At 41.2% G+C, this 21588-nt stretch overlaps 1 protein-coding gene across 1 annotated transcript; it reads left to right on the top strand.

Moving 5' to 3' along the window:
• Positions 1 to 2: 2 nt before the first annotated feature.
• Positions 3 to 13049, top strand: LOC130298103 (zinc finger protein 436-like). Its single transcript, XM_056550994.1, has 4 exons — positions 3 to 134; positions 2265 to 2391; positions 2475 to 3443; positions 11599 to 13049. The coding sequence occupies exons 2-4, from the start codon at positions 2304 to 2306 to the stop codon at positions 12783 to 12785; spliced, it is 2244 nt and encodes a 747-aa protein (XP_056406969.1). The 5' UTR covers positions 3 to 134; positions 2265 to 2303; the 3' UTR covers positions 12786 to 13049.
• The last annotated feature ends 8539 nt before the right edge of the window (positions 13050 to 21588 follow it).

The raw sequence follows: 21588 nt of genomic DNA, 5'->3' as shown, positions 1-21588 counted from the left end.
TACACTGAGCAAATGAGCCTAGAGAAGCAGCCCTTGATCATGTGACTCCTCCTCCTCCATGTGACTGATCACATGACGGTGACATCATGCAGGTCCTGTAAGTACACGGCTCCTGTACAGCTCTGCAGGTGGAGGTATGTGTGCGGTCACATGAGGTGTTTTAGATGTTGTTTGTACTATTAACCCCTTCAGGAACCGGCAGTTTTAGCAACAAACAAAACCAAGTTTATTGTGGTTCGAGATAACTAAACAAAGCTTTAGATTTCCCGGGACGCAGCTCAGGCGTTATCAATGTAATAGTAATGAAGGAACATAAACAAGTGAACATGGGTATGCCAAGACATCAGGTATAAGGGCACATAGGAAAACAGCAGGGGGTGAGCCAGGGAGGCTAATACAGTGAGAATGGAAATCTGACGTCCGGGGAGGAAGAGATCCCGGGAACCATACAGACTCCAACCTATCCACCGCATCCTCTGTAATAGCATTGAGCTTCTCCGCCAACATAATAACATTAACCCGATCCACCACCCTTTGTGAGGACAAAGACGGTTGTTTCCAATGGAACCGGCAGTTTTGAGTTTTAAGCCCTGAAGGACACAGTGATTTCTCATATTTGTGTTATTTTCCTCCTCGCCTTCTAATAGACATAATGATTGTAATTCCCTCTTTACAAAACCATATGAGTCTTGTTGTTGTTTTTTTTTTCAATCACCGGTTTGTACTTTGTAATGACATCACTCATTTTACTGCTAAATCTACAACAAGAGCCAAACATTTTTTATTTGTGGGGTGAAATAGAAAAATTTTATTTTTTTAAATTTGGGGTCTTCTGTTTCGACACAGTGCACTTTATGGTAATAATTCTCTTTATTCTGTAGGTCCAAACGATTACAATGATAAATGATTTATATAGGTTTTATTTTAACACTTTAAAATATAAAACAATTCTAACTTTTTGTACAATAATGAGTCTGTATCAGATTGTCCTACCTTGTCCCCTATAACTCTCTTATTATTCCGTATACGGGGATGTATGAAAGTAATTTTTTGCGCTGTGATCTGTAATTTTTATCGGAACCACTTTAGTTTTGATGAGACTTTTTGGTCGCTTTTAAAGAATTTTTTTTGGACCATGAAGTTGTATTTTTTTACGTTTACTCCATTGACCGTGCGGTTACACATAAGTTTAGGTTTATTTTTGTTTACATTATTTTATTTTAAAATAAATTGGTAAATGGGGGAAGATTAATCGTTTATTAGGGGAGGGGCTTATTCACATTAAGTTAATGTTCTTTTTACCTTATTCCCAGTTTTTTAGTCCCTGTAGTAGACTATTACATGGAATCTATAGATTACATACACTGATCAATGCTGTGATGCTGAGGCTGCCTGCAGGATTGGAGCGTCGTTCAGACAGCGTGGAGCGAGGTTAGGGACCTCCACCCGTTCTCTCAGCTGACCAGGACCCCGCTATTTCACTGTGGGTGTCCTTATCAGCTCCACTGAGCTACCGGAAATAGATTTTTGGCATTGGTGATGTCCGGCATTAGCAATGAGTCCCAGAAGCTGATAGCAGGTAGGACCTAGGGGCTATGAATCGTGCTGAACTCCTGACTGTGCTTCATAGACTGGCAGCGGCCTCCCCCTCCCCTCCAAATCTTATCACTTTAATGACAGGAGTCCCTGCCCTGAAAGGGGTTTCCTACACAAGAGCAGAAGATATGCCAGATATGATGCGTCTCCTGCTCCGGAGCTGGGCCCATGGCTATACATTATATACCTCCTGCCCAGTCAGCCATGAAAGAGTTAAATGGTGGTGATGCATTGCCACTTAACTTTTCTGGGGCCACACACTATACAGATAGCTGCTTATTGTCCCTTCTACTCGCTGGGATAAGATCAACCAGTCTAGCTAGGGTTAAGTGGCGCACAGCACTGCCAATTCTATCCTTAGGGGCCAGACAGTAAGCAGCCATCTATATAGTCCCGGGGGAGGGGAGCAGTGATACTATGAAATATCACTTAACTCCTTACACTCCATGGGACGGGCGCTTTGGGTATAATGACCTGAACTGACAGCTGGATCATCAGACTTGCGGTCAGTTGGGGACATGTGACCATAATATAGAGGATCTGCCCCGACAAGTATTCACCTCAACATCCGAGAGCAAGAAGATAAATCATGTGCAGGAATATCCCCTCAAATGTCTCCATATAACATCCTGGAATTGTATAGAATTAAATGTTTATTCACAATACAGGTTCCTATAAGGTGTCAGGACGTGGTGGTCTATTTCTCCATGGAGGAGTGGGAGTATGTAGAAGGACACAAGGATCAGTACAAGGATCAGGTCATGATGGAGGATCAGCAGCCCCTCACATCACCAGGTAATAGACATGACTATATACACACGTCCTCTCATTATTTGTATGTAAAGAATGATTTCAGTCTCTGTATGTGTTCCCTACAGTCAGATCCAGTAAGAGAACAGCACCAGAGAGGTGTCCCCGTCCTCTTGATGAGCAGAATATGGAGGACATTACTACAGGGAAAGATCTGATCTATATTAAGGCTACAGACATAAAGGAAGAAGAAGAAGAGACAGATGTGAGCGGTGATGAGCAGTATAAGGAGAAAATTCCTACAGGGAAAGATCTGATCTATATTAATGCTACAGACATAAAGGAAGAAGAAGAAGAGACAGAAGTAAGCGGTAATGAGCAGTATAAGGAGGACATTCCTACAGGGAAAGATCTGATCTATATTAATGCTACAGACATAAAGGATGAAGAAGTGACAGATGTGAGCAGTGATGAGCTGTATAAGGAGGACATTCCTACAGGGAAAGATGATCTGACCTATATTAAAGCTACGGACATAAAGGAAGAACAAGAGACAGATGTAAGCAGTGATGAGCAGTATAAGGAGAACATTCCGACAGGAAAAGATCTGATGTATATTAATGCTACAGACATGAAGGAAAAAGAAGAGACAGATGTGAGCGGTGATGAGCAGTATAAGGAGGACATTCATGCAGGGAAAGATCTGATGTATTTTAATGCTACAGACATAAAGGAAGAAGAAGAGACAGATGTGAGCAGTTTTGAGCAGTATAAGGAGGACATTCCTACAGGGAAAGATCTGATGTACAATAATGCTACAGACATAAGGGAAGAAGAAGAGACAGATGTGAGCGGTGATGAGCAGTATAAGGAGGACATTCCTACAGGGAAAGATCTGATGTACAATAATGCTACAGACATAAAGGAAGAAGAAGAGAAAGATGTGAGCAGTGATGAGCAGTATAAGGAGGACATTCCTGCAGGGAAAGATCTGATGTATTTTAATGCTACAGACATAAAGGAAGAAGAAGAGACAGATGTGAGCAGTGATGAGCAGTATAAGGAGGACATTGACATTCCTATAGGTAACTGCCCAGGTGAGAATTAACCACTAAATACAGAGAACAGTCTCAGATTCTGCTTAGTCACTGATTGTAATAATTTTTATGGAATTTTTTAAAGGGGTACTCTGATGGAATATTTATTTTTATTTTTTTGCCAGAAAGTTTACTTCTATTTAAAAATCTTAATCATTCCAGTACTTATCAGCTGCTGTATTCTCCACAGAAAGTTGTGTAGATCTTTTCAATCTGACCACAGTGCTCTCTACTGACACCTCTATCCGTGACTAGAACTGTCCAGAGCAGGAGAAATTTCCTTCCTCTAGTAGACAGCAGCTGATAAGTACAGGGAGGATTAAGATTTTTAAATAGAAGTAATTTACAATTCTGTATAACTTTCTGGCACCAATAGATTTGAATAAAAATCGTGTTCCACCATAATTCCCTTGTGCGCCCTGTGCCCGCTCCAGCAATAGAATGTGGGGTCACGTGGTAACCCGGCATCATATCAGGTTGGTCCCGGCGGCTAACGATAGCTGGGACCTGTGGCTAATTCTGGACATCACCAATTGTGGTGATGCCTGGTATTAACCCTTTAGAAGCGGCAGCATTCCCGGCAGCTCAGTCGGGATGATCGGGACCACCGCAGTGACCACCGCCATCAGCTGTTAGGACACGAGGAGGATCCCTACCTGCCTCCTCATTGTCCGATCGCCAATTCACTGCTCCGTGCCTGAGATCCAAGCAGTAGCAGTCGAGAGCCGAAAACACTGATCATTGCTATGCTATGGCATAACATTGATCAGTGTGGGCTATCAATGTAATGCATGTTATAGTCCCTTATGGGGGCTGTACATGTGTAAAAAAAAATCCCCCAATTTAGTACCACAAATATTTTTATTTTTTTGGGTAAAATGATTGATGTCATTACAAAGTAGAATTGGTGGCAAATTTGAAAGGGTTATACCAGACAACACAATACACAACATGGAGACATATACCAGATAACATGATACACAACATGGAGACATATACCAGATAACACTATACACAACATGGAGACATATACCAGATAACACAATACACAACATGGAGACATATACCAGATAACACAATACACAACATGGAGACATATACCAGATAATACAATACACAACATGGAGACATATACCAGATAACACGATACACAACATGGAGACATATACCAGATAACACAATACACAACATGGAGACATATATACCAGATAACACAATACACAACATGGAGACATATACCAGATAACACAATACACAACATGGAGACATATACCAGATAACACAATACACAACATGGAGACATATACCAGATAACACGATACACAACATGGAGACATATACCAGATAACACAATACACAACATGGAGACATATACCAGATAACATGATACACAACATGGAGACATATACCAGATAACACTATACACAACATGGAGACATATACCAGATAACACAATACACAACATGGAGACATATACCAGATAACACAATACACAACATGGAGACATATACCAGATAACACGATACACAACATGGAGACATATATCTGATAATACGATACACAACATGGAGACATATACCAGATAACACAATACACAACATGGAGACATATACCAGATAACACAATACACAACATGGAGACATATACCAGACAACACAATACACAACATGGAGACATATACCAGACAACACAATACACAACATGGAGACATATACCAGACAACACAATACACAACATGGAGACATATACCAGACAACACAATACACAACATGGAGACATATACCAGATAACACTATACACAACATGGAGACATATACCAGACAACACAATACACAACATGGAGACATATACCAGACAACACAATACACAACATGGAGACATATACCAGACAACACAATACACAACATGGAGACATATACCAGACAACACAATACACAACATGGAGACATATACCAGACAACACAATACACAACATGGAGACATATACCAGACAACACAATACACAACATGGAGACATATACCAGATAACACAATACACAACACGGAGACATATACCAGATAACACAATACACAACATGGAGACATATACCAGATAACACAATACACAACATGGAGACATATACCAGATAACACAACACACAACATGGAGACATATACCAGATAACACAATACACAACATGGAGACATATACCAGACAACACAATACACAATATGGAGACATATACCAGACAACACAATACACAACATGGAGACATATATACCAGATAACACAATACACAATATGGAGACATATACCAGACAACACAATACACAACATGGAGACATATACCAGATAACACAATACACAACATGGAGACATATACCAGATAACACAATACACAACATGGAGACATATACCAGATAACACAATACACAACATGGAGACATATACCAGATAACACGATACACAACACGGAGACATATACCAGATAACACAATACACAACATGGAGACATATACCAGATAACACAATACACAACATGGAGACATATACCAGATAACACGATACACAACATGGAGACATATACCAGATAACACGATACACAACATGGAGACATATACCAGATAACAACATACACAACATGGAGACATATACCAGATAACACAATACACAACATGGAGACATATACCAGATAACATAATACACAACATGGAGACATATACCAGATAACACAATACACAACATGGAGACATATATCAGATAACACAATACACAACATGGAGATATATACCAGATAACACAATACACAACATGGAGACATGTACCAGATAACACAATACACAACATGGAGACATATACCAGATAACACAATACACAACATGGAGACATATACCAGATAACACAATACACAACATGGAGACATGTACCAGATAACACAATACACAACATGGAGACATATATACCAGATAACACAATACACAACATGGAGACATATATACCAGATAACACAATACACAACATGGAGACATATACCAGATAACACGATACACAACATGGAGACATATACCAGATAACACGATACACAACATGGAGACATATACCAGATAACACGATACACAACATGGAGACATATACCAGATAACACGATACACAACATGGAGACATATACCAGATAACACAATACACAACATGGAGACATTTACCAGATAACACAATACACAACATGGAGACATATACCAGATAACACAATACACAACATGGAGACATGTACCAGATAACACAATACACAACATGGAGACATATACCAGATAACACAATACACAACATGGAGACATATACCAGATAACACAATACACAACATGGAGATATATACCAGATAACACAATACACAACATGGAGACATATACCAGATATCACAATACACAACATGGAGACATATACCAGATAACACAATACACAACATGGAGACATATACCAGATAACACAATACACAACATGGAGACATATACCAGATAACACAATACACAACATGGAGACATATACCAGATAACACAACACACAACATGGAGACATATACCAGATAACACAATACACAACATGGAGACATATACCAGATAACACAATACACAACATGGAGACATATACCAGATAACACAATACACAACATGGAGACATATACCAGATAACACAATACACAACATGGAGACATATACCAGATAACACAGTACACAACATGGAGACATATACCAGATAACACGATACACAACATGGAGACATATACCAGATAACACAATACACAACATGGAGACATGTACCAGATAACACAATACACAACATGGAGACATATAGCGGATAACACAATACACAACATGGAAACATATACCAGATATCACTATACACAACATGGAGACATATAGCGGATAACACAATACACAACATGGAGACATATACCAGATAACACAATACACAACATGGAGACATATACCAGATAACACAATACACAACATGGAGACATATACCAGATAACACAATACACAACATGGAGACATATACCAGATAACACAATACACAACATGGAGACATATACCAGATAACACAATACACAACATGGAGACATATACCAGATAACACAATACACAACATGGAGACATATACCAGATAACACAATACACAACATGGAGACATATACCAGATAATACAATACACAACATGGAGACATATACCAGATAACACAGTACACAACATGGAGACATATACCAGATAACATAATACACAACATGGAGACATATACCAGATAACACAATACACAACATGGAGACATATACCAGATAACAATACACAACATGGAGACATATACCAGATAACACAGTACACAACATGGAGACATATACCAGATAACATAATACACAACATGGAGACATATACCAGATAACACAGTACACAACATGGAGACATATACCAGATAACATAATACACAACATGGAGACATATACCAGATAACACAATACACAACATGGAGACATATACCAGATAACAATACACAACATGGAGACATATACCAGATAACACAATACACAACATGGAGACATATATACCAGATAACACATTACACAACATGGAGCCATGTACCAGATAAAAGAAGGAGTCTTTGAAGGATGGGTTCTCTCTCTTCCTCAGCATTATTAACAAGCAGCAACACATTTCCCTGCTGGGCCCTGGCTATTTAATATGCTACAGTTCTGTCTGCCTCCTGTTGAGCTTCTTGTGTCTCAACCACCAACCATCTACACTCCAGGAAGGAAAGAAAGGCGACAGACATGTCAATACCACAGGACTCCTGGCTGGGAAGCCAACAGTCTACTGTACTGAACAGTTTAAGCAAAAGACAAACACAATGAAAACAACAAAGTTTTTATTTTTTTTATTAATGTAATTAAACAAGTGGCTGGATAGTAGCAGTCGGCATAAACATCAGGAACAGGAACTTTACCGGTTCAAAAATACAAACCTCATTATTTGGTTGTTTTAGAACAAAATCAAAGCTTCTCTATATGAACCAAAAACAAGATCTGTAAAACCTAGAAATGGTTTATATTAATCTTGAAATGTAGTTATAGGCTTAAAGGGGTACTCCGCCCCTGGCATCTTATCCCCTATCCAAAGGATAGGGGATAAGATGTCAGATTGCCGGGGTCCCGCTGCTGGGGATCCCGGGGATCGCTGCTGCGGCACCCCGCCATCATTACTGTGCACAGCGAGATCGCTCTGTGCGTAATGACGGGCGATACAGGGGCCGGAGCATCGTTACGTCATGGCTCCGCCCCTCATGACATCACGACCCGTCCCCTTAATGCAAGTCTATGGCAGGGGGCGTGACGATCACCACGCCCCCTCCCCATAGACTTGTATTGACGGGGCGGGCCGTGACATCATGAGGGGCGGAGCCGTGACGTAATGATGCTCTGGCCCCTGTACTGCCCGTCATTACGTGCAGAGCGATCTCGCTGTGCGCAGTAATGATAGCGATGATAGCGATCCCCGGGGTCCCCAGCAGCGGGACCCCGGCAATCTGACATCTTATCCCCTATCCTTTGGATAGGGGATAAGATGTCTAGGGGCGGAGTACCCCTTTAAATGCAAATCAATTCAATGTAGAGTTCTAAGGAAGAGAATTGCCTCTGCCGGATCCTCTTTCATAGTTAGTAGTAGGTGCATTGTTTGCCGACTCCGACTCCAGGTACCCAAAATTTCGTCCGACTCTGACTCCTCTATACCGACTCCTCAGCACTGCTGCTCAGACAACTATTTCTGCAGACCCATCACCACCTGTAGGTTTATTGGATTTGCCCCTCTTCCCCTGGTGACCGAATCCATCACACTGCGCACATCTGACCACCGGCCGAGGTCGGACATCACTGAGGGCGACGATTAGCTGAGCTTTAGTTTGGTGGATTAACCAGAAGAAGAAGGAATAAGGACACTGCAGAGGGTGGGAGCGGGATACTGGAGGCATCGGGGGAGCAGCGGAGGAAAGTCTTGTTGCTGTATAATGCTGTGTAATAGGTATAATATTCTACAGTGAATACAACCTAAGGATTATGTATAAAAGTCCTCTACGAGGAATAAAAAACAAAAAATGTATTTACTATTGTGTAAAAGCCCCTCCCCTAATAAAAAATAATATCACCCTTCTATTTCCATTTTACAAAAAAAATTATAATAATAATAAACATATGTGGTATTCCCAAATAAGGAATTGTCCAAACTATTAAAATATAATGTTTTGATGCCCTAGAGTCAACAGCCTAATCATAAAAAAAGCCAAATGCCAAAAATGCAGATTTTTGCTCAAATCATATATAAAAAAAAAAAAAGGAAAATACATTTGAAACTCCTATCAATAGAGCGCAGATGTAATGAATCAATACAGTGCACATTTACTGCATTCATCTGTATGAGCAATAGAATGATTGCTTATACAAGTCCCATACGAGGACTAAAAATGTAAATAAACCCCCTCGAATAATAAAAATGTAAATTTTTTTGGTGTAAAAATGTAAAGTTGTAATTAAAAAAATTGTTGTAATTGTTGTTAGGACTAAAGTGTAATGAAATATATCATTGTGATCGTACTGAGCTGATGAATAATTTTACCACACAGTTAATGTAGGGTGTCATTACAATGCAAGATCGGTCCTACAAAAACAAGCTCCCAAACGGCTCTGTACATGGGAAAATAAGAGTTATGGCTCTTAGAAGAGGAGGAAAAAAGAAAATTCAAAATTTAAAATTTCCTGTGTTATTAACCCCTTAACGATGCAGGACGTAAATGTACGTCCTGGTGATGCGGTACTTAACGCACCAGGACGTACATTTACGTCCTGAGCATAACCCCGGGCATCAGAGCGATGCCGGCATCATGCGCGGCAGGTCCCGGCTGTGGATCGCAGCCAGGGACCCGCCGGTAATAGCAGACACCCGCGATCCCGCGGATGTCCGCCATTAACCCCTCAGATGCCGTGATCAAGACAGATCACAGCATCTGCAGCATCGTGATCACTTAACAGGATGATCGGATTGCCCGCAGCGCTGCCGCGGCGATCCGATCATCCTACACGGCAGACGGAGGTCCCCTCACCTGGCTCCGCTGTCTTTCGGGAGTCTTCTGCTCTGATCTGCCTTCCTTCAGACCAGAGCAGAAGATGACCGATAACACTGATCAGTGCTATGTCCTATACAGAGCACTGAGCAGGATTAGCAATCGAATGGTTGCTATAAATAGTCCCCTATGGGGACTATAAGAGTGTAAAAATAAAAGTAAAAAAAATAAAGTATAAAAAATTTGAAAACCCCCTCCCCCAATAAAAACGTAAATTGTCCCATTTTCCCTATTTTACCCCCAAAAAGTGTAAAAAAAAATTATATACATATTTGGTATCGCCGCGTGCGTAAATATCCGTACTATTAAAATAAAATGTAAATGATCCCGTACGGGGAACGGCATGAACATAAAAAAAAAAAAAGTCCAAAATACCTGCTTTTTTATAACATTTTATTCCAAAAACAATTAATAAAAAATGTAATAACATTTTTATATAAGCAAATATGGTATCAATAAAAAGTACAGATCATGGCGCAAAAAATGAGCCCTCATACCCCCGCTTATACGGAAAAATGAAAAAGTTATAGGTCTTCAAAATGGGGATTTTAAACGTACTAATTTGGTTAAAAAGTTTGCGATTTTAATTTTTTTAAGCGCAACAGTAATAGAAAAGTATATAATCATGGGTATCATTTTAATCGTATTGACCCAAAGAATAAAGAACACACGTCATTTTTAACATAAATTGTACGGCGTGAAAACAAAACCTTCCAAAATTAGCAAAACTGCGGTTTTCTTTTAAATTTCCCCACACAAATAGTATTTTTTGGGTTGCGCCATACATTTTATGGTAAAGCGAGTGATGGCATTACAACGGACAACTGGTCCCGCAAAAAACAAGCCCTCATACTAGTCTGTGGATGAAAATATAAAAGAGTTATGATTTTTTGAAGGGGAGGAGGAAAAAACTAAAGCATAAAAATAAAATTGTCTGAGTCCTTAAGGTCCAAATGGGCTGAGTCCTTAAGGGGTTAAAGGGTTAATACTGATAAAATCTGTTTTATTCTTGGCAGATAATTGTACCTGGAGATCAGAGGAGAATCTTATATCTTCAGATTATAAAGCAGATGATGATATCACACAAGATACATATGAAGAACATTCCATTATCCCAGATACACCCTCAGCCCTTCACAGCCAAGATCTGTCATCTCCTCCTTATATACAGGTCCTGTCTTCTCACTCATCACAGGATGTTCTGCAAAATAAAGGTCACAGAAGGGGTGTTGGACATCAACGAGCTCATACAGGAAAGAAACCATTTTCATGCTCAGAATGTGGGAAATGTTTTACATTTAAATCAGTTCTTGTTGTACATCAAAGAACTCACACAGGAGAGAAGCCATTTTCATGTTCAGAATGTGAAAAATGTTTTAATCGGAAATCACATCTTGTTCAACATCAAAGAACTCACACAGGGGAGAAAACATTTTCATGTTCAGAATGTGGAAAATGTTGTACTCAGAAATCAGATCTTATAAAACATCAAAGAGCTCACACAGGGGAGAAGCCATTTTCATGTGTAGAATGTGATAAATGTTTTATTAAGAAATCATATCTTTTTGTACATCAAAGAACTCACACAGGAGAGAAGCCATTTTCATGTTCAGAATGTGAAAAAAGTTTTAATCGGAAATCACACCTTGTTCAACATCAAAGAACTCACACAGGGGAACAAACCTTTTCATGTTCAGAATGTGAAAAATGTTATACTCAGAAATCAGCTCTTATAAAACATCAAAGAACTCACACAGGGGAGAAGCCATTTTCATGTTCAGAATGTGGGAAATGTTTTACTCAGCAATCAAATCTTGTTAATCATGAACGAATTCACACAGGAGAGAAGCCATTTTCATGTGTAGAATGTGAGAAATGTTTTACTAAGAAATCATATCTTGTTGTACATCAAAGAACTCACACAGGAGTGAAGCCATTTTCCTGTTCAGAATGTGGAAAATGTTTTGCTCAGAAATCAGATCTTGTTAAACATCAAAGAACTCACACAGGGGTGAAGCCCTTTTCATGTGCAGAATGTGGGAAATGTTTTACTGATCAAACAAGTCTTATTCAACATCAAAGAACTCACACAGGAGAGAAGCCATTTGTATGTGTAGAATGTGAGAAATGTTTTACTTGTCAATCAAATCTTCTTAAACATCAGAAAACTCACACAGGGGAGAAGCCATATTCATGCTCATAATGTGGGAAATGTTTTATTTAGAAATCATTACCTATTAGATATCTAAGAATTCCTACAGGAGAGAAGCCAATTCAGAGCAATAAATGATGCAGACAACACATCTATATATTCACCATGTACATAGGATATCTGACATTTATACATATATCATATACTGCATCTCCAAACTTGTTACCAATTGTTAATAAAAGTTTTCTATTAGGACGTAGTCACCGATCCAGCGATGTCATCACTATAGTTTACATGGTAGGAGAAGAGTGTGATATATGGTCAGGGGTGTGGAAATTTAATTAAAAAAAACTGCTTGTCCACGGGACTAAAATGGAGCAAAATCTACTTGTCCCTCCTGAGGATCCACTTGTCCGGGCAATTTTCGTTTTTACCCTCTCGTTCTTTCCTCCTCACCCGATAATAACCATAACTAACTACTATAATGATACCATTTAATTGTTCAATAACATTCTCCGAACCAAATATATATATAAATATAGTAGCTTTTGCCCGCGCCTTGGCTCTCATTAAATTTGGGGTAACTTAGATCTACTTTTTACGATCCTATAGTAATGAGGCCGCTCTGGGTAAAGTCTACGGGCGTCCAAACAACCCGAATTCTACCAAACATTACGTCTGCTGTTCCATGGAATTGAAGATCAACATCCTTCGAGGACTTCTACCGAGTCTGCGCACAGGGGAACCCGCCTTCTCCCGCTGCTTATATACTGTCTGGGTGCAGCGCGTGCATGGCGCATTCAACCTAATCTTAATTCATACAAACTTTGAACCCCCGTTTCACCCCTTCAGGGGTGGAATATTAGAAATCGTTTAAACACGTGTTTCTTTATCTCTAATTGTTAGCCCAAAAACAAAGTTTCATGCTTCTAGCTTCAAAAATGACGGACTTCCATACAAACTTTCACCCCCTTAAGGGTTGAATTTAGACAAATCCTTTCTTATTCCTCGTCTACGTCTTAAATACAACACCTGTGAAAAAATTCAGCTTTCTAGGTCCAAGGGTTTAGGCTGGGCGTTGAGCAGTCAGTGAGTCAGGTCTTCTCTTTTTGTGTGTGTATATATATATATAGATAGATAGATATATAGATAATCGGGGAACTGAAATTTAAATAGTAAAAGATAATTTAGCGGATTTGGTGTTTTCCTTTTCTACACCATTCACCTTGTGGTTGAGGTAACATGTTGTTTTGATACTTTAGTCGCCTGATTACACCAATACCAGATCTGTAGAGCTTCCGTCATGTTTTATTAATTTAAAAAAAAATTCTGAACTTTTTTTCGATTTCTTTTAATTGCCATTTCTTGACCCCTGTAGCTTTCTTTTTCGCATACCAGGCTGTATGAGGGCAAATTTTTTGCTCAATAATCAGTTTTTTGTACCATTTTGGTATGGATCTGACTTTTAATCGCATTTCAACTTTTTTTTCTGGGATATTATAAAAATTGTAATTTTGTGGTTTGGTATTTTGTTTACATTTATGTCATTTACCGTATGGGATACTGGGATACATAATGTTATATTTTAACCCCTTAAGGACCAGGCCATTTTACACCTCAGGACCCGGCCATTTTTTGCAATTCTGACCACTGTCACTTTAAACATTAATAACTCTGATGCTTTTAGTTATCATTCTGATTCCGAGATTGTTTTTTCGTGACATATTCTACTTTAACATAGTGGTAAAATTTTGTGGTAACTTGCATCCTTTCTTGGTGAAAAATCCCAACATTTTATGAAAAATTTGAAAATTTTGCATTTTTTTAACTTTGAAGCTCTCTGCTTGTAAGGAAAATGGATATTCCAAATAATTTTTTTTTTTTTATTCACATATACAATATGTCTATTTTATGTTTGCATCATAAAATTTACGTGTTTTTACTTTTGGAAGACACCAGAGGGCTTCAAAGTTCAGCAGCAATTTTCCAATTTTTCACAAAATTTCCAAACTCACAATTTTTCATGGACCAGTTCAGGTTTGAAGTGGATTTGAAGGGTCTTCATATTAGAAATACCCCACAAATTACCCCATTATAAAAACTGCACCCCCCAGAGTATTCAAAATGACATTCAGTCCGTGTTTTAACCCTTTAGGTGTTTCACAGGAATAACAGCAAAGTGAAGGAGAAAATTCACAATCTCCATTTTTTACACTCGCATGTTCTTGTAGACCCAATTTTTGAATTTTTACAAGGGGAAAAAGGAGAAAATGTCTACTTATATTTGTAGCCCAATTTCTCTCGAGTAAGCACATATGTCTATGTAAAGTGTTCGGCGGGCGCAGTAGAGGGCTCAGAAGCGAAGGAGCGACAAGGGGATTTTGGAGAGTACGTTTTTTTAAAATGGTTTTTGGGAGGCATGTTGCATTTAGGAAGCCCCTATGGTGCCAGAACAGCAAAAATCCCCCACATGGCATACCATTTTGGAAACTAGACCCCTTGAGGTACGTAACAAGGAATAAAGTGAGCCTTAATACCCCACAGGGGTTTCACGACTTTTGCATATGTAAAAAAATAAAAATAAAATTTCACTAAAATGTGTGTTTCCCCCCAAATTTCACATTTTTGCAAGGGTTAATAGCAGAAAATACCCCCCAAACATTGTAACCCCATCTCTTCTGAGTATGGAGGTACCCCATAAGTTGACCTGAGGTGTACTATGAGTGAACTACAATGCTCAGAAGAGAAGGAGTCATATTTGGCTTTTTGAGAGCAAATTTTGCTCGGGGGCATGTCGCATTTAGGAAGCCCCTATGGTGCCAGGACAGCAAAAAAAAAACACATGGCATACCATTTTGGAAACTAGACCCCTTGTGGAACGTAACAAGAAATAAAGTGAGCCTTAATACCCCACAGGGGTTTCACGACTTTTGCATACGTAAAAAAAAAATAAAAAAAATCACTAAAATGTGTGTTTCCCCCCAAATTTCACATTTTTACAAGGGTTAATAGCAGAAAATACCCCCCAAAATTTGTAACCACATCTCTTCTGAGTATGGAGGTACCCCATAAGTTGACCTGAAGTGCACTACGGGCGAACTACAATGCTCAGAAGAGAAGGAGTCATATTTGGCTTTTTGAGAGCAAATTTTGCTCGGGGGGCATGTCGCATTTAGGAAGCCCATATGGTGCCAGGACAGCAAAATAACCCCCACATGGCATACCATTTTTGGAAACTAGACCCCTTGAGGAACGTAACAAGGCATAAAATGAGCATTTACCCCCCACTGGTGTCTGTCAAATCTTTGGAACAGTGGGCTGTACAACATTTTTAATTTGCACAGCCCATTGTTCCAAAGATCCGTCAGACACCAGTGGGGGGTAAATTCTCACTGCACCCCTCATTACATTCCGTGAGGGGTCTAGTTTCCGAAATGGGGTCACATGTGGGGTTTTGTTTTTTTGCGTTTGTCAAAACCGCTGTAACAATCAGCCACCCCTGTGCAAATCACCTCAAATGTACATGGTGCACTCTCCCTTCTGGGCCTTGTTGTGCGCCCCCAGAGCACTTTGTGCCCACATATGGGGTATCTCCGTAGTCGGGAGAAATTGTGTTACAAATTTTGTGGGGCTTTTTTCCCCTTTACCTCTTGTCAAAATGAAAAGTATAGGGCAACACCAGCATGTTAGTGTAAAAAGTTTATTTTTTTTACACTAACATGCTGGTGTAGACCCCAACTTCACCTTTTCATAAGGGGTGAAAGGAGAAAAAGACCCCCAAGATTTGTAAGGCAATTTCTCCCGAGTACGGCGATACCCCATATGTGGCCCTAAACTGTTGCCCTGAAATACGACAGGGCTCCAAAGTGAGAGCGCCATGTGCATTTGAGGCCTGAATTAGGGATTTGCATAGGGGTGGACATAGGGGTATTCTACGCCAGTGATTCCCAAACAGGGTGCCTCCAGCTGTTGTAAAACTCCCAGCATGCCTGGACAGTCAACGGCTGTCTGGCAATACTGGGAGTTGTTGTTTTGCAACAGCTGGAGGCTCCATTTTGGAAAGAGTGGCGTACCAGACGTTTTTCATTTTTATTGGGGAGGGAGGGGGGCTGTGTAGGGGTATGTGTATATGTAGTGTTTTTTACTTTTTATTTTATTTTGTGTTAGTGTAGTGTAGTGTAGTGTTTTTAGGGTACAGTCACACGGGCGGGGGGATTACAGCGAGTTTGAGCTGCCGCGCAAAATTTGCTGCATCGCAAACTTGCAGCCCGATACTCACTGTAAGCCCCCTGCCCATGTGAATGTACCCTGTACATTCACAGGGGGAGGGACCTCCAGCTGTTGCAAAACTACAACTCCCAGCATGCCTGAGAATGTTTGGGAGTTGTGGTTTTGCAACAGCTGGAGGCACACGGGTTGGGAAACACTGAGTTAGGAAACAATGTTTCCCAACCAGTGTGCCTCCAGCTGTTGCAAAACCACAACTCCCAAACATTCTCAGGCATGCTGGGAGTAGTAGTTCGGCAACATCTTTAGAGCCAGATGTTGCCGAACTACAACTCCCAGCATGCTTGGAGTTGTAGTTTTGCAACATCTGGAGGACTACAGTTTGCAGACCACTAATACAGTGGTTCCCAATCTGTGCCCTTCCAGATGTTGCAAAACTACAACTCCCAGTATGCCAAAACTGTCCAGGCATGCTGGGAGTTGTAGTTCTGCAACATCTGAAGGGCCAGATGTTACAGAACTACAACTCCCAGCATGCCTGGACAGTAAGGGCATGCTGAGGATGTGTAGTTTTGCAACATCTGGAAGGGCACAGTGGTCTCCAAACTGTGTACCTCCAGATGTTGCAAAACTGCAACTCCCAGCATGCCCAGACGCCAAGGGCTGTCTGGGCATGCTGGGAGTTGTAGTTTACAGGGTCCTATTACAGAAATGCATGTCGCTTTACGGCGACGTGCATTGCTGTAAAGGGCCCGACCGCGGCTGAAGATCTACTCACCTGTCGCCGCCGCCGCCGTCTTCATCGTCTGGATCCGGGTCTTCAGGGACGAGGTAAGTACCGGGGCCGGTCCCCAGCACTCCCCCGTCCCCCGCCGCGTCCTCCGGTCTTCCTCCCGTCCTCTCCGGACTTTCAGGGGCCGGGCAGGACGGGAGGAAGTAACCGCCCCCCCTCCTGCGATTGGTCGGTTAACTAACCGACAGATCGCAGGGGATCGGAGGAGGTGGCCGGCTTGCCACCTCGCTCCGATACTCCAGCATGGTCCTGGCTGTCTGCGACAGCCGGGATCATGCGAAATTACCGGGCGGTCGGGTCCCAGAGACCCGATCAGCCCGGTATCGCCGCAGATCGCAAGGGCGATTTCCCTTGCGACTTGCGGCGATCGCCGACATGGGGGGCCTACATGGCCCCCCTCGGCGTTTGCCCTGGATGCCTGCTGAAGGATTTCAGCAGGCATCCAGTTCCGATCTCTGCCCGGCGAGCGGCAGAGACCGGAAAACGCCATGACGTATGCATACGTCATGGGTCCTTAAGACCCAGGGTGTGAAGACGTATGCATACGTCATGGGTCCTGAACAGGTTAATAGCTCATACAATTACGCACGCTGTGATACTAAATATGTTTATTTTTAATATGTTTACATGTTTTTTATGTAGGAAAAGGGGGATGATTTGAACTTTTAATAGGGAAGGGGTTAATGTCTTTTAAACTTTTATTAAAACTTGTTTTTTTTTTTTACACTTTATTAGACTTTTAGGAGGAATCATTAGATTCCTCATACAGATCAATAGAGTTCTACTGAACCCTATTGATCTGTGTGCTCTGTGATCCACTGATAGAGCCTGGTCCAGCCAGGATCTGTCAATGACAGAGCCACAGACACCAGGGAAGTAGAGGTAAGCCCTCCGGCTACCTTTACAGTGGATCGTGCTGTGGGTGGCGATTCACTCCACTAGCCCACCAGGGAGCATTCACATGTCCCTTTGGATGCCGCTGTCAGCTTTGACAGCGGCAATCTAAATGGTTAATAGCAATAGCCAGCCACGGCGATCGCCATATGCTCGCTATTAGCGGTGGCCCCCAGCTACTGAAATCAGTCGGGGGCTGCAGAGTATGGAACAGGCTCCAGTCCGGATGCTGCTCCATACAGACTGCTGAGCGCCGCCGCACTTGTCAGGTCTGGCCCTGCTTGCCTGAAGCTGGGCTAAGGGCCTGAAAATTTCACCTTCCCGGCATCCGGAACTGCATGTCCCAGGCGTCAGGCGATAGGAATTCCACATCCCTGTATGGTTGTGATATTCACTGCTCCTCATTAAGAAGACCCAACAGGCATAATCCATGGGGAGCTGCTACTGGAGACCCAAACACCTCACAGAGAAGGGACTTATTCCAGTGATGAAGAATTCCAGGACATAACCAGATTAGAGACAGAAAATCACTTCTATCTTCTGGCTTCTAGGACATTCTGATCATATAGGTGTTAGATTAGTGGGGTCTCCTACTCTACACAGGGTCCTTCCTTAGGTTATAGAGGGAAGAACAAGTTGTATTCGGCCGAAGTGCCGAGAAGAATTAACCAGGTGGCTCTATGGTTGGTTCCCAGCTCTCTGAGGGGCTGAAGCCTCTAACATTTATCAGTAGCTGAGCACCGGGTGTTGTCCGGTTTTCCCTACCTAATCCTTGTGGGGGAGGAAAAGCAAAATAGGAAGCTCTTATCCTCATATCCCGTCTCAATATACTCTCCTCATATCACAAACTCATATCCATATCCTGACCTCGAATTACGTCCTCATATTCCGTCCTCATATGCTGACCTCATATCCCGTCCTCATATCTCGTCACCATATCCCGACCTCATATCCAGCCCTCAGGTGGGGCTTAGTTGTGATGAAGAGATTGGGGGTGTGGCTTTGTGGAAATGGGCGTGACTTGCAAGCTCATATCCCATCCTAATATCCCGTCCCCGTATCTTGACCTTGTATGCTGTTCTCATATCCCGCCCTCAGGTGGGGCTAAGTTGTGATGAAGAGATGGGGGGCGTGGCTTTGTGGGAATGAACGTGACTTGCAAGCTGGGCTGATGCACAAAAAAGGGTAGAAAATAAAAGTGGTGTGGCTTACATTGTGGGTGTGGCTTTGTTAGATGTGGTGGGGAATGCTGGAGGGGTGTGGCTTGTAAGCTGGACTGACGCACTCACCAGGAGATGCAGGGCGCAGAGGAGATACTTGCATGGGACTTGAGACTAAAAACCCATTGAGATATATATGATGGGAATATTCCACCCGATACTCGTCCAAGACAGTGGTCTCAAAGTGTGGCCCTCCAGATGTTGCTAAACTTCAACTCCGGGCATGCTGGGAGTTATAGTTTTGCAGTAGCTAGAGGCACCCTGGTTGGGAAACAATAGTCTAAACTGTGACACAAAAAAAACAAAATAGTATTCAAATCCTGAAGGTTCCGTGGGCCTCTTCTATGAATCATGATCTTCAGTTCTTTCCTGTAGATTTTCAATGGAATATAAGTCAGGTGATTGGCTGGTGGTTGAAGTTTTAAAACATCTGGAGGGCCACACTTTGAGACCACTGCTGTAAGAAGACGGCAAAGAGACCAAAGAACAAAGAGACGACACATCGCGGTTATAGTGAGAACGATCTGTTTATTATAAAGAAGTTGGATCTTCTATAGGAAGAACTTTGCAGAGGCCTTGTTAAAAATAAAACAAACAATCTGGTTGCTATGGGCAACTGGCCGACTTTTCCTTTGGACAGGTCATGATAAATCTCCCCCTATAGCGGATAATCCTCGGTTCATGGAAAGGACTTGTTGTACGTCATTTGTTCACCTGAAGCTCATGGCGCCTCATGGCTCCTGGAACAACATGGCCGACTTTTCATTCTGAATCCAATATTGTTTTTTCGTGACATATTCTACTTTATATTAGTGGTACAATTTTGTCGATACTTGCATCATTTCTTTGTGAAAAATTCCAAAATTTGATGAAAAAATTGAAAATTTAGCATTTTTTTATTTTGAAGCTCTCTGCCTATAAGTAAAATGGATATTCCAAATAAATTATATATTGATTCACATATACAATATGTCTACTTTATGTTTGCATCATAAAGTTTACATGTTTTTACTTTTGGAAGACATCAGAGGGCTTCAAAGTGCAGCATTAATTTTCCAATTTTTCACAACATTTTCTAAATCTGAATTTTTCATGGAGCAGTTCAGTTTTGAAGTGGATTTGAAGGGCCTTCATATTAGAAATACCCCATAAATGACCCCTTTATAAAAACTGCACCCATCAAAGTATCCAAAATGACATTCAGTAAGTGTGTTAACCCTTTAGGTGAATTTTTTCAAGGAGTAATAGGAGAAAAAGCCCCCCAAAATTTGTAACCCAATTTCTCTCGAGTAAGGAAATACCTCATTTGTGGATGTCAAGTGTTCGGCGGGCGCAGTAGATGGCTCAGAAGCGAAGGAGCAACAATGGGATTTTGGAGAGTGAATTTTTTCGGGGGCATGTCGCATTTAGGAAGCCCCTATAGTGCCAGAACAGCAAAAAAAAAAAACACATGGCATACCATTTTGGAACCTACACCCCTCAAGGCACGTAACAAGGGGTATAGTGAGCCTTAACACCCCACAGGTGTTTGACGACTTTTCGTTAAAGTCGGATGTGTAAATGAAAAAAAAAACATTTTCACTAAAGTGCATTTTTCCCCCCAAATTTACCATTTTTACAAAGGGTAATGGGAGAAAATGCCCCCCAAAATTTGTAACCCCATCTTTTTTATGGAAATACCCCATGGAAATACCCCATGTTAGGACGTAAAATGCTCTGA

Source organism: Hyla sarda, assembly GCF_029499605.1.
Source record: "Hyla sarda isolate aHylSar1 chromosome 1 unlocalized genomic scaffold, aHylSar1.hap1 SUPER_1_unloc_21, whole genome shotgun sequence".
Classification (NCBI taxonomy): Eukaryota; Metazoa; Chordata; class Amphibia; order Anura; family Hylidae; genus Hyla; species Hyla sarda.
The sequence above is the reverse complement of the archived record's forward strand: the minus strand, read 5'-3'. Positions and strand labels throughout refer to the sequence as shown.